The 13,842-nt window shown below is 47.7% G+C and overlaps 2 protein-coding genes across 3 annotated transcripts; both read right to left on the reverse strand.

The window, feature by feature from the left end:
* Positions 1-2,618: 2,618 nt before the first annotated feature.
* Positions 2,619-8,226, reverse strand: hpxb (hemopexin b). The gene is made up of 10 exons (XM_069166337.1): positions 8,131-8,226; positions 7,461-7,486; positions 4,980-5,066; positions 4,711-4,868; positions 4,456-4,609; positions 3,902-4,114; positions 3,701-3,793; positions 3,336-3,466; positions 3,103-3,250; positions 2,619-3,008 (listed from the first exon to the last, which is right to left on the reverse strand). The coding sequence occupies exons 1-10, from the start codon at positions 8,193-8,195 to the stop codon at positions 2,782-2,784; spliced, it is 1,302 nt and encodes a 433-aa protein (XP_069022438.1). The 5' UTR covers positions 8,196-8,226; the 3' UTR covers positions 2,619-2,781.
* Positions 8,227-8,449: 223 nt separating this feature from the next.
* On the reverse strand, positions 8,450-13,386 carry LOC138208466 (uncharacterized). Of its 2 annotated transcripts, none has more exons than XM_069166344.1 (2): positions 13,328-13,386; positions 8,450-11,481 (listed from the first exon to the last, which is right to left on the reverse strand). In XM_069166344.1, the coding sequence occupies exon 2, from the start codon at positions 11,412-11,414 to the stop codon at positions 8,883-8,885; it is 2,532 nt and encodes an 843-aa protein (XP_069022445.1). In that variant the 5' UTR covers positions 11,415-11,481; positions 13,328-13,386; the 3' UTR covers positions 8,450-8,882. The 2 variants fall into 2 exon arrangements, with proteins under 2 accessions (XP_069022445.1, XP_069022444.1); XM_069166343.1 differs by lacking the exon at positions 13,328-13,386 and adding an exon at positions 11,723-11,863.
* Between the last annotated feature and the right edge of the window lie 456 nt (positions 13,387-13,842).

The raw sequence follows: 13,842 nt of genomic DNA on the forward strand, positions 1-13,842 counted from the left end.
AGACACGAACCCAAAGCGATCGTAACCTTTTTTTTTGTTTTTCTGTCCTGAACACGGACCGGAGAAAAACGACGAAGAGTTTGTGACACGCACGCTCCGACTTTTTCAATAATAAAAAAAAAAGAAAAACCAAAGAAACGGAAGAACCACCCCTGCTGCGACTCCCGCTGTCACACGACCGTCTTCGAAGAGAAGTGCCTTGCGTCTCAAACCTTTTGTTTAAAAGAACATGTTGATGTAAATGTTCATTTACCTCAGATGTTTACAGAACTGTTACTGAATAAATTTTTTGTACCATACCTGTTTTTGTTTTTGTTTTTTTGGTTTTTTTTTTCTCGGATCACTGAGGGTCCGCCAACCGAAACCGTTCGACCCGTCGTCGGAAACGCTTCGTCGGCATTTTTTTTTTTTTTTTTTTTTTTTATCGCATCCTTGCGATTGAATTAATCCCACAAATTAAGCCGAGACTCTTGCCGGTCGGATTAAACGTCGGTAGCCAATCGCAGCCGTGCATGACTTGAAAGTACGCAACTCTCAATGCAATTTCATTTGCGAAAACGCCAACATAAGTGACGTTTCGTGCGTGTTGCTCTTCATCGGTGTTAATAAATAAATTGCATCGGGAGTTTTGGGCGCTAATCGTACTCAAAGCTATGTTTTATTTCTTCAAGGAAATTCAACGAAATGAATAAGTACGTGTACAAGTCCAGTTATTAATATGTCCTGATTGACGATACCTCTGTGTGTGATTGAAAATAGTCCGTACCGTCTGACCCGTGTGTGCGTGTCCTCGTGGCCTCGCCCGCTAAGCCATGCTGAGGCCAGCACTTCCTTTATGCTTGCTGAAAGTCCCGGGGATTTTGGCCGAACAAAAAAACCCCTCCGGGGAGTGAAAGGGCCGTGAATGGCTGCTAATGCCGTCCCGGCCTGCGGACTGCTGCGGGCTGCTGCGTACGTGTGGACAGCCCGTTAAAAGACTTTATTGTAACAACGAGAGAGAGAACAAGCGCTAAAATAAACAGCCTGCAGACATTCGATTTTTGACTGTTGGAGGGATTGAAAGCGAATACGAGAATGATGCAAGAATAGATTCGATTTTTAACTAATTATTTTAGAGAGAACAGAGACGCCGCACACTTTAAAGAAACTGAAATAAATTGGCAACGGTTCCATTTACAATTTGAGAACGTGGAGGTGTTTGACTTGTTATTGTTGTGCACACCGCATGCTTGCGTCTTATATTTTGATTTATTTTAAATGGCTCAAACCTTAAGACCGCACGTGACGGTAAGTTGACCTGATTTGACCTCTTCCTTTGCAGAAAATGAAGCTCTGGCCACCGGTAACTTCTCTAAACTGGCTTCACACACGCCGGGAACTCTCGCAACTGTCACTTGTAAATTGAAATCATTGACAACTTTTTCCAAGAGGAGGGACAGCAGCTCCCAGTTGTTCTCAGCTAAACGTATAATCCAACATCTGCTTCTTTCTTTGCTGCACGTGGCCTCCGAAACGATTTATGATTTTACACCTGTGAGCTCATTAGAGTAAAACTTCAGTCGCGGCAAATTAAAAGGCGCAAAACGTTCCACGAAATGCACACGATGAGTGTTTCTTTTTTTCAGGGATATCTGTTGAAATGAAATCTCATGTGGCTGAAAGATAATCCCTGCATTTTTTTGTTGTTGTTGTTGTTGTTGTTGTCTCGCCTTAAAACTATCTAATGGACCGAAGGCGCAGCGCTGACAGCGTTCTGCGACTCGGGTTACACCACGCTGAACGCGGCCGGTCCTCCGGTATCGTTCTGATTCGCTAATACGGCGAAAAAAATTCTCCACTTTGACCGCTCAGAGGTTGAGGTGAGAAACAAACCCTTTAATGAAATGATTCCGTTTCTTATACAGACATCCGTGTGCGGACCTTCGGACTCACTAAGTAGCGGCGCTTGGACTGAGCGTCTGTGTATTTTTTTAATTTTTTTTTTGTAACCCCCTAAGTTCACACCGGAGCAGCACTTAAGCGACACAGAGCGGTATTCAGGCTGACCACAGAGGCTCTTGGAGGGCACTCGCAATTTACAAACGAGGCATTTAGACCACTCAAGTGCCCCTTCGGTGTGACATCATGGGAGGCGTCCCATTATGGTGGAAAACAGGCACTTTGTCCGCGCGATCTGACTGACTCGGATGTCTTTTAGTCAAATCATATCGGATACCCGAACAGTAGGGGTCGTGTGGAAGACGATGTGAACAGGACTTTATAGCTGTTGTTTTGATTGTTGATGGAGAATTGACAGAAATTGCCAATTAACTCCCAAGAAAAAAATTTGTTTGGGGGGTTAGGGAGGGTTTATACGACTGCAGTTTTCACGCACGTTAAAGGAGAGCACCAGTTATTTGAGTTTTAGTTTGACAGTGACTCTCTTGTTCTCCCTGGTGTCACACGTTCTCTTGTGCAGCAGGTCCTCTAGTGGCCGAACGCCGACATTACTTCAAAATCATAATTGGTTTTCGGGGACTCTCGGTTTTTAGGCCTGCAGACTTAAACTACAGGAAGAGCGCTTTATTCTTTTAATAATGAAAGTTTCCTCATAATAATCACTGCAAGAGACAAAAAAATAACTTTTCTTTTGCACTTTTTAATTCACCAAACTAAAGTCAAACTTTCCAAATCGTACATATTGGAATATAAAATTAATGTAAGTCACTTTTTTTCCCCATGTAAAATGCGGACTGCTTTTCCCACACTTGTTGGTGTATTCAGAGAACGAGGGTTCATTCCCTAATTCTCACACCCCATCATTGCGGAGGTGATGTTCAGGGCCTGTGGGACGATCCGGCTAGCAGCCAGCAGCATGGGGCTTTCATACCGGTAATACTGCGACCCCTTGAACACGTCGACCCCCTCGGGGCCGCAGCGGCCCGCGTCGATGCCGGACACGGGTATAGCCACGTCCCGGGTGACGACCCTGGGCGTGGCGCTCAGGTCGACGTCGCGCATCCTGTCTCCTGTTGGGACAAATGCGATGTCTGTTTAGATGTTTTCGTGTCTTAAAAGCTTTTGATCGCGTTCAAATCAAGCGGGGGGAAAAAAAAAAAGGACCTTGGATGATGTGAACCGTGTGTTCGTTGGGACAGAGGAAAGCAGCGGCCACGACTCCTTCGACACCCAGCTCCTCCTTCAGGTTTTTAGGGTACCCTTCGATCAGGGTGTAGTGGACGTCTCCTTTATAGATGTAAACCTTGTCGCCCTGCGAGTGCGTTTCAACGGGAGGGGTTTTACTTTTTACCCTCAGAGAAATCCAGACGATTTTGTCTTTTGTAACATTAAGGTACCTTAATAAAATAGGTTTTGTCGGTGTAGGAGAAACCGGCGTCCACCCCGTCGGTCAGTTCCTTCCAAGACCTGGTGATGGGAAAGGGGTGCAGGCCGTCACGATGGGTGTCCAGACGCATGTAGATAGGACCTGAACAGATTCGTACTCAAAGTTACAATCTGGAAGACCCGCGTCTCGTTCTCCGTGGAGCTTACGGCGATAAACGGTCATTTAAAGCTGTGGTTTTTTTTTGGGACTCCCGGAGATCCAGACGGCGCGCGGCTGTGATGGAAAAGACACGACCGAACCGAACAAAGGGGATCTCCCCCAAAAACTGTTGAACTGTTCCTTTATAGGCTACTGCGTTTGTGCGTCTGACTTTACCTGCAAAGGAGTAAGTTTTGCCTGTATCGTCTGTCGTAATGGCATCGAGTTTGACCTCGCTGCATTTACGGGGTCTACGATTCCCTCCGTGACCTGCAGAGAGAAGACGGACGAAGATGGCAAAATAAACTCGGCGAATCAAAGTGTTTCCTGGACAAAAATGACCGTAATTGTCAGATTTATTTCACCGAACGGACTCACCAAAGTTGGCGCACTTCATGAAGTAACTGCGGGCGTCCTTCGGGTAAGCGCCGGTCACCTCTCCCGAGACCGGGTTGAACCTGGTGAAGTTGTTTCCGTGGAAACAGTAGTAGTGCTCCAGCCAGCGGAGAGCAGAGGTGCAGACGGGCAGGTGGGGCCACGTCTTGGTCTTCACCGTCTTGGTGGTGATGTCATAAACATGCACAGTTTGTCCTGTGAGGAGGTGGGGGGGGGGGGGGGTTGGGGGGACAATTTTCTTATCTATTTAGTTGTCATGGTAACAAAAGAAACCGAAATGAACTATTATTTTACAGGTTTTCTCCATTAAGAATACAGTAGATTACTTTTACCATAAATTATAAACCATAAAATAAAAGTTCGAATCTGTAATTGCAGATGAGTAATTATAGTTTTTAAAGAGGATTATTATTACTACTTAAAAGCTGCTGTAAAACGTCATGACTACGTGCTGCAGCTAGTTTCCTCCACTAGGGGGCATCATTATCCTTATTATAAGGTGAGATGAATATTAGAGCAGTGAACGCCAACTATACCTTTGAAGAACAGAACCGAGTCCATCATGCACTCTCCTTTGGGACACTCCACGGCAGCATCCAGGTGGGTGGGCACTCCTGGAAAATCCTCCTGGATCTCCTTCGGGTACCCGTCCTGCAGAGCCTGGTTGAAGTACCTGAACACTTTGCCGTCCTGGAGGTTTTAAAATCAGAACAACACGCAGAATAACCGAGATTAAAGATGATATATGTTACGTCTCCCAATCCTTGGCTGAAAGTGTCCGTGGATCCCACCAGGAAGAAGTAGATATGATCGTGGTCGTGCGGGTTCTCCGTGCTGTGCATGCGGAAAGCAGCGTCGACGTGGCCGATGTCGTGGAGGTCATCCAGCTCCCTGAAGGACTCGTTGGAGAGCTGAGCGGTACCGTTGAAACCCTTCCACAGGTGACCACCTAAAGAAACACCACAGTTAAAACTACACCGCAGAAACATGAAACTTACGCCCAAGTAGAATGTAACAACAAATGCTTTTTTTTTATTATTAAAAATGAAAAGGTCCACACCTTTGAAGAATAAAGTCTTTCCTTTCTCATCGGGAGTGATGGCATCAAACTCTAGACCGGCACAACGGTCCGGCCCATCCGCCTCACCTTTATTCCCAGGGGAAAGAAAATAACAAACTTAATCATTTATATTGTAATTGTCAGTTATTTTGGTCATATTTTCGCCATGTTAAATGTGTTAAATTCTTGCCATATCCACGTATATTACTTATTTGTGTATATATACACGTGATTGCTGCACGCGCAGATCTCGTCTGACGTTACAGCGAGCGTATTGCGTCACTTCCTGTCTACAAACATTGCGACTGGTGTTACTTCTCTGCTATTTCAGTTTCTTTTCCTGAATTATACATATCTTAACTCTCTCTACACTTCTTGTCCCAAGCAGAAGCCCACGGTTCACCACCGACCCCTTCACGTCTCCAACCGGAGTCCTCGGACGCTGCGGTTCGCCTGGGTGCGAATGGAAAACGCATTTACTCGATTTATTAGGGGAGGGGAAACTTTGGGCGTTACGAGCAAAACAGAGGCGAGTCATGACGTCAGGTCGGGAGACATCGCTTTGTGTTGACGGGCTTCATAGTGCTGGAATATTCTCTCCTTCTTTTATATTCCTAGAGATTCAGGCCGAGGAGGAGGAGTGGCAGCAATCTTCCACTCAAGTTTATCAATTAATCCAAAGCCTAAACTTAGTTATAATTCATTTGAGAGTCTGACTCTTAGTCTCTCACACCCAAACTGGAAAGCACAGAAACCGATTCTATTTGTTGTTGTTTATCTCCCACCTGGTCCTTATTCAGAGTTTCTAACTGAATTCTCTGACTTTTGATCAGATTTAGTGCCGAGTTCAGATAAAGTGATGATAGTGGGAGACTTTAACATTCATGTTGACGTGGCCAACGACAGCCTCAGTTCTACTTCCAGCTCATTATTATATTCTATTGTCTTTTCTCAGAATGTAAATAAACCCCGTCACCGTGGTAACCACACCCTCCATCTGGTTCTGTCATACGGGATGGAAACTGAACATTTAATAGTATTTCCTCAAAACCCTGTTTTGTCGGACCACTTCTTATTAACATTTGAAGTTACAATAATGGACTACACAGCATGTGGAATAAATCCCACTGCAGTAGATGTCTGTCAGATGATGCCGTGGCCAAGTTTAAGGAAGCAGTTATATGCTTATCCTCTTCGATGCCGTGTGTTAAAGCAGTGGAAGACATCTACGTTGATCTTAGTCCCACACAAGTGGATCATGTGGTAGAAAACACTGCAGTATCTCTGCTACAACTCTAGATGATGTCGCCCCTCTGAAGAAGAGAGTAATGAACCAGAGGAAGTTGTCTCCGTGGTACAACTCAGAACTACGCTCTGCTAGGCAGCGACTAGAAAGATGGAAAGGAAATGGAGTTCCACTAATTTAGAAGAATTTCACCTGTCTGGAAGGATAGTCTAATATTATGTAAGAAAGCTCTTCATAAGGCAAGAACTTTATATAATATTGTAAAGTCTTGCTGTAAGGATTTTAATGTGTTAAGTGCCATGAAATAACCTGCGTTGTGACTTGGCGATATATAAATAAAGTTGAATTGAATTGAATTGAATATAATGAGGTTTGGCATTTCAATTATGACATGTGATTTAATATTTTAAATTTACATCGTTCAAGAGCTTGTAAGGCTTGTTCAACCAGAAAATAGCATAATAATAATAATAATAATAAAAATTCGTATTTACAGTAGAGAAGTAATGTAAAAGCGTTTCCGGTGTACTTCTATGTAATCTCGCGGGAAGAGCGACGAGAGACATCGCGAGGACATACAAAGGTGAAGCACAGGTAATATGAGCAGTTAGAAGTTGCGGTTAATACGGTGTTACACTTTTATATATATATATATATATTAAAAAAATATATATAGTGTGAGTTTTACTAATTTTTTATCCGTTCGGGTGCGGGGGGAGAGGTATGGAGGAGACCCGGTGTCGTTGGACGTGTTGCCCGGCGCTGAAAACGGACTGCGGAGCTGCTGCTGCCGGCGAGGACAGGAGTGGCGGTAGGGACGTTAGCACGGAGAGACTTTCTCCACACAACTTAATAAACACTAAACGATAAGACACAATAACACCGCCAGAGTTCGCCTCCCAAAAAAAGCCTCCGCGGACTCCCGGTCGACTCGTCTCGTAAAAGCTCGCCCAAATATGGTCACGTCCAAATATGGTCACTGCCTGCTTCAAACCTGCTCCGGACTAGCAAAATGGCGCCGGGCAAAAATCCCAACTCCAAATTTCATATAACGGCCGTTCATGATAACCAACGGGTGACGTCACTGCTGGTCGCCGCTCGCATCGGGGGACGCACAAAAACATTGCTCCGTCGAGATTACAGCTGCGATTGATGCTCAGCCAGTATGTAAAACAACAGTTATGAACATGTGTTTATTACAAAATAAAAAAAAAAAACTTAAAAACAAAACTTACTGTGCCCTGCTTTGTCTTGTGGCAACCTGTGGATAGTTAAAATAAAAGTTTTTTTTTTTTCTGCAGAGCAGCACATTACGTTTCATTTCCAAACAATGAGTCAGTCAAGCAGTGACACAGCACTGAGGTGATGGGATGACTCAAGACTCTTGGGTTTGTTCAATTGATCCAACAGGGTGAACTTTGAACCGGCAAATAGAGTTATGACATGAATTGAGGGCGACTTGTCCATTTTCCACCGGACGAAATAATGTGAAATGTTTTGTCTATACGATTTAAAAATTTCTTTTTTGTAATGTTTGTATGTTTGGTATTGCTTAGCAAGTGATTACAGCAATTATTTGATCGTCCATATAGTTGCAAATTGATTTTATTTTGCCAAACAAAATTACAGCTCAAACATATATTGTCATATTACAGAGTTGGACAATTTGCCCGAAACCCGATAATACATTTCAAATGTAATCATACAACATGATGAATTATTTGCCTTCAAAACAATCAGCTTTTTACTTTTCAAGAGCTGGAAATACTCTTAAAAAATATTACACATGCCCCCCCCCATTTAAGGCCTTTGGGACCTGAATAGTAGGACCTAATCTCCTGACATGACGTGACATGAATTTTGAATGAAAGTTAGTACGTATAAGTGGAGTTCATTAATACTCACGCGGGTGCTGCATCGCTGAGGGCAAGCGCCAAGCACAGAAACAGAGTTTTGGTGAGCAGCCCCATGTTTGTCCTGGTGGAGCAGAGCCGTGAAGTGTAGCTGCACGGGGGCTGAAGCTGCACTTTTATTCTGTAACAAGTGTGTGTAGGGGGTGTGGGGGTGTGTGTGTGTGTGGGTGGGCGGGCGGACAGGTTAGGAGACTGCGTTCGTTTGCATAGAGACCTGGAAGTTTTACTGAGGCAAAAGCTAACAGACCTTTGAGTTGTGATTAAAATAACAAACAAACAAAAAAAAAAAAGTGCAAAATTAGTTTCCAATCAAAGTTTAATGCTTTTTATTCTGAGATACTTGACAGTACAAAAGTCACGAGACTCCTCCGAAACTTCAAGCAGCTGATCTACAAATTGATCTCCTGATTTCACAGAAAGGTTACACCAAGATATGCGCTTGATTATCAATAGTTGAAATGTTTTGCCATATGGGCACGATTCACCAAAAAAAAAAAATCAAAATATCAGACACGACAGCGTTATGGATCGAGAGAAACACTCGAGGTTGATTTGAAAACATGCCTTAATTACTACTTGTATCTTTTAATCAGAATTGAGTTAATGAAAAAAGTATTACGCTACTGATTATGACTAAATCATAAAGGTTATTTTGAAATGTCGTCAAACTTCTGATATTATCACGGCAACTAGTCTTAACTCCACCTGTATTAGTTAATATCTCTCGTCATGATTTTCTCTAGTTTATTTGTACTGGTAGATCTTGACGCAGTGATTCATGCTGTCTGAAACCACCACGTGGCCATCAGGCAGAAGCGCCACGCCCCTCGGGCTACTCAGGCCGTCGACCACCAGAGGCCAGCCGACGCTTTTGGACGGGTAGATAAGGACCCGGTGGTGCCGCTTGCCCCAATCTGCCACCAAGACGTCCCCGTCGCCGTCGATGCCGAGGCCCCACGGGCAGGTCAGAACGGGCCCCAGTCCCGAGCACACTCCCAGGATTCGGATGGTGTTCCAGCCCGGCTCCAGGACCCGGATGCACGGGACGCGCCCAGTTTCGTTGCCTCGCTCCGATACCGCCACGAGCCCGGTGGTGAGACAGGCCGCCACCAAGTAGGGTCTGTGGTACCCGGTCACCACCGTGCGCTCCAACCTCGCCCCGGTCTTGGGGTCCAGCTTTAGCGCAGTTAAGGTGCCGCGCTTGATGTCGGCGACCAAGAAGTCATCTCGGCGGTTGACGGTAACCCCTCTGGGCGCGTCCAGCTCCTCGTCGGCGGAACCGACCATCGTGCCTCCAAATGTCCTGAGGAGGCGTCCGTGACGGCTGAACACCAACACGGCTCGCTCGGCGGCGCAGGTCAGGGCGACGAGGCCCTTCGAGTTCACCGCCACGTCGAAGTAGTTGCAGATGCGGGACAATCTGTCGGATCCCGACGGAGACACCTGCTGCACGACGTTCTTCTGGAGGTCGGTCACTTGAATTCGGGCGTTTCCGCAATCCACCACAAACAGCTGCCCTCTGGCGGTTGCGTGGACGCCGCTCGGCAGGTTAAAGTCGGCGCGGCCGGATCCTTGTTTTCCAAACCGTTTGACCAGACGAGCTGCTTCAAACGCTGTCGAGCCGCCTTCCTCGTCCACTTCCCTCAACGCCGGCGCAGCTCTCTCTCTCTCGTCCCCGTCGTGTTCGCGATCTAATTTGTCGCCTACGATGGCCGACGCGGACGGAGATCCGGTCGCGCGGTTCAGACTCGAACCCTGCGCGACGCGAGTCCGGGATCTCGACAGCCGCTCGTCAGCGCTTACGGTGTTCCTGTCAGACTCGGCGCCGCTTCCTCGGCCTCGTTCGAGAGTCGGCGGTTCGGAGGCGAGTCTCATTCGGTTGACCCTTCTGACCCCCCCGCGCTCGCCCTTGTCACCGTCGGTTAAAGGGCGGAGCTTACCGGAGAGGTCGGCGGTGGACACCGAGCGGGACCTGTTCGCGGTGCAGGTGTAGCCGGATTCCTCGCTGTCCACGGGGGACGGAGGGCTCCCGCTGTCCATCGACGATTCATTGGAGGTCTTCTTCCCGGAAAGGCCTTGATGAGAAAGCGTAAGATGTCCAGAGGACAGATCCACGAGACCGCACCCGGAGAGCGAACCTTTGCGTCTCGTCTTCAGAGGTGTCGTCGCGTCGCTGCTTTTTTCATCAGTTTCCTCAGGAGGGCGGGACGGCTCCTCGCACGAGACTGAGACCAGCGCTTTTTGCTTTCTTCTACCTTTTACTGCGCCGCACTTCTTTGTTCCACGTCGCGTGCCGTCGGATTCGTCACCTTCGGATTCTCCCTGACTGGAGACGGGCGGGACGGCGAGGAAAAGGTCTCGGCCCCGAGCGTCCGAACACACGGACTCGGTCTCCTCGTCTTGGGAGGACTCGGACCCGCCGCGTCGTCTCGGTACGGGAGACTCGGGCGATTTCAGTTCTTCCTCGTTCTCTGTAGAGCTCGACAGACGTAGCTTCCGGACAACGCGAGCGTTCCCGCCGTTTCCCTTGTCGCCCTCCTCCGGACTGCTCCTCGGCCCGCCTCGGTTCGGTTGCGGCTCCTTTCGAATTTCAAGAGGAGTAACGTTTGAAAACGCCGCGTCTCCGGAGTGTAGAGCACACTTCTGTCCTTCGACGCCGCAGACTCCGACGGGGTAGGTCACGCCTCGCTCGCGAACATCGACTTCCCCGAAGCTTAAGGTCTTGGACTCCGGGCTCGGTAAGAAACGGACCCGTTTCAGCGTCAGAGAGATTTCCCACGGTTGAGTGACCTCTGCCAGCCCTCTCTGGAGTTGATTTTTGTTGGCTCCGCCGGCGGTACTTCCACATCTCTGTATCTGCTCCTTCAGTTGTCCGATTTTTCTCAGTTGCTGATCAACAATGGACTGCACGACTCTCACCGCGGCAGCGTTCTCCCTCTTCACTTGACTGAGGCGCCGCTGGGCTTCCCCGTGGTCCCGCTCCACCTTCTCCAGAAGGCGGCGCTCCTCCCGGCGAGCTCCGACCGCGGCGCCGTCCAGCTCGCGGTTCACCTCCTCCACTTCGGCCCGCTGTCGCTCCCTGAGGCTGCGCAGCTCCCGTTCACCTCGCTCCAGGTTGGAAAGCGCCTGGGTCACCCACGGAGGCGGCGGGGCGAAGGAGAAGGGAGGAGGAGGAGGCGACGGCGAGGTCACGTCTCCCTGTTTGGGAGTGCCGTGTGTCAGCAGGGCGGAGAACCCGAGCAGGGCTCTTCTTTCCGAGTGAGACCTCGCCAACATTGCGGATTTTAGATTTCGAACAGTACTCTCGTCAAGTGGGGTTTCACTTTAGTCTCCCGTCACGCATCTGAAAAGACAAAGCCACATGCAAAACAAAAATGTGATATAATTAAAACTATTAAAAAAAAAAAAAACGCATCAAAAGGTGTAACAGTTCACATGGAAAATGTATTGGCTTCGCAAAAAGTGGCTTCAATATTGTTACGTGCCTCCATTTGAGAGCCAGTTGTCAGAGAAGGAAGTCATGTGACGGGAAAAAAAAAAAAAAAGAAGATTGATCAAGTCCACGTGGGGACGTAAACACTCACCGGTACAAAAAGCGTAGGTCCAGAAAAATGGTGGAATTTCACGATTTGCGATCCATTGTTGTGAAACAAAACACATTATGACTCTTATAGCCTTTAGAGACATTACAAACTGTATAAAGTGCTCTTTTAAAAAAAAAAAAAAAAAAAACGCTTCGACAGCAGACGAAGACTTTTACTTCAACAGAAAATGTCCAGTTTGAGAAACAAAGTTGAAAAACCGGGGTTGAGCTCATTCGAATAGGATTGTGAGCGACGAGGATGTCGCGGGTCAGAACATCGGTCACCCTCCGTCCTCCAGGAAAACCACCCGACCCACCCGGTGACTGAGTGTGTGTCTCGTTGTGTGTACATCTGTGTCGCCGCTTTAAAACCGGGCCACCGCTGCCGCTTCCCTTTCGTTTGCAACTTTATCCCTCCGGCACAATATTCGGTTTCTCACCAGACTCTCGGGGGGGAGAGGGGAGGGGGGGGGGGGCTCTCGGGTGACGACTGTCCCGTTTCCCCGAGGTCGGCGTTGTGTTCGGGACTTACGACGACGAATGTCCTAAATTAGTTGCCAATCAGCGCCGTATCTAATGTGCGTGTTTCAAAATTAGTCTTGATTACCAGAGTCGTTGTCTGCGCGCTTTTTCCTCAAATGGGTCCTATTCTGACTCGCGGATTGTGGGTCGGCACCGTGTGTGTGTGTGTGTGTGTGTTAACAGTGTAGACCTAGTCTGACAGGCTTTTACCCCCCCACCCCCCACCCCGGAGCAAAACAACGAGGCTTTAGCGAGCATGAAAAGGGTAGAGGTGTCGGTTTACCTCCGCATGCTTCACAATAAAGTCCCCGTGGGAAACAACGTGATCGGGGGAAAGCGTCAAAGGATAAAATCTGCTTCCCGTGTTAAAAAAAAAAACCCACGGTGTTCGAGATGTTATCGGCGAGTGACGCTTTTATTTTTTTTTTTGCAGCGCACCGTTCGGGACGGTTCACTTGGAAAAAGACTTCAGGAAAAATCGTTCGACACAAGTCGGGATCTCTTGAAGACGAGTTAACGGGCGGAGGGCGTCAATGAGAAAGGAGGGGTAAAGTGTGGGTTACGTGTCACGAGCAAAATCCCCGTCACTCTCCCGGAGCGCGGCCGCCGGGTCCTCTCGGGTTACCCCCCCCCCACACACACACACACACACTTTTAATGTTGAATGAGAGGCACCGGTTGCTAAGTTACCGGGCGGCCTTCGCCGAGGTGCCGAGGCTATAGAATAAATGATACCATTCATAATTGAGAAGATTACGCGGGATGTTCGGAGGCATTCCGGCGTATCGAGAGCAAACAATGGAGCCATTCAGCGCCAGTTAGAGAGTTAGAGCCAGTTAAAAGCTCGGCGCAGGTAAAGAATCGCTCACCTCTATTTCAGTCCGTTGAAAATGAATCCGTCCGCAGCGAATTGCCCCCCGAGGGGACTTTATTTTGCAGCTTTGCTCCTTATTTAGGCACGCAGTCGCGTTTTTCAATTCAGGTTTGAAGACGCAGCATTTAGAAAGTGACATCGTCGAGGTGAAAATGCAAAACGATACACCGCTTTTAAGAAATAGGAGCAAACTTAAAAAGGGTTTCCTACCTGAGTCCGAGGTGTGTGTGCTTGCCTCCCGCGCTGCTCTCTCTGCACTGTCCTGCAGCCTCCAGGTCTTCCTCCCTCCCTCCTCCTCCACCTCCTCCTCCTCCTCCTCCTCCTCTACCTGTCACTCCCCCGTCTCTCCCCTCCCTCTCTCCTTTATTGCATTCTTCGCCGCTTGCACTGTCGTCGATTTGCAAAAATCCTGAAAACTTTGCAGCGTGTAGATTTAGTAGACGTAGGTATGAAAGAGGAGGAGGAGTCTTGTTTTCTTTGCAAAAAGAACTTTCCATCCAAAAATAAGAACCAAGATATGACCTGATCAAAACAATGACACGTTTACAGACTTTATCCTTCAAATAATGGATGAATATTACCCTTAAAGAATTAAAATCAGCCTTTTATTATGAGTTTCTAATTGCTTCATGCCACACATAAGCTGTGTCTCTGCGTTGTGGGTCTTCATACGGCTCAATTTCCAAATAAAAAAGGAAAAAAGTAGCAATAACTATTGCCTATAA

The sequence above is a fragment of the Embiotoca jacksoni genome, unplaced genomic scaffold (assembly GCF_022577435.1).
Source record: "Embiotoca jacksoni isolate LCO1_2020_lvr unplaced genomic scaffold, fEmbJac1.0.p SCAF_38, whole genome shotgun sequence".
Classification (NCBI taxonomy): domain Eukaryota; kingdom Metazoa; phylum Chordata; class Actinopteri; family Embiotocidae; genus Embiotoca; species Embiotoca jacksoni.

What these genes read in the sequence shown, in the direction of transcription:
- LOC138208466 (XM_069166344.1), bottom strand. Translation starts at nt 11,414, where the DNA reads ATGTTGGCGAGGTCTCACTCGGAAAGAAGAGCCCTGCTCGGGTTCTCC.
- hpxb (XM_069166337.1), bottom strand. Translation starts at nt 8,195, where the DNA reads ATGGGGCTGCTCACCAAAACTCTGTTTCTGTGCTTGGCGCTTGCCCTC. An exon ending in CATGAAGTGCGCCAACTTTG is followed by an intron (nt 3,794 to 3,901) that starts GTGAGTCCGTTC and finishes TTCTCTCTGCAG; the next exon opens with GTCACGGAGGGAATCGTAGA. An exon ending in CACGGTTCACATCATCCAAG is followed by an intron (nt 3,009 to 3,102) that starts GTCCTTTTTTTT and finishes TTGTCCCAACAG; the next exon opens with GAGACAGGATGCGCGACGTC.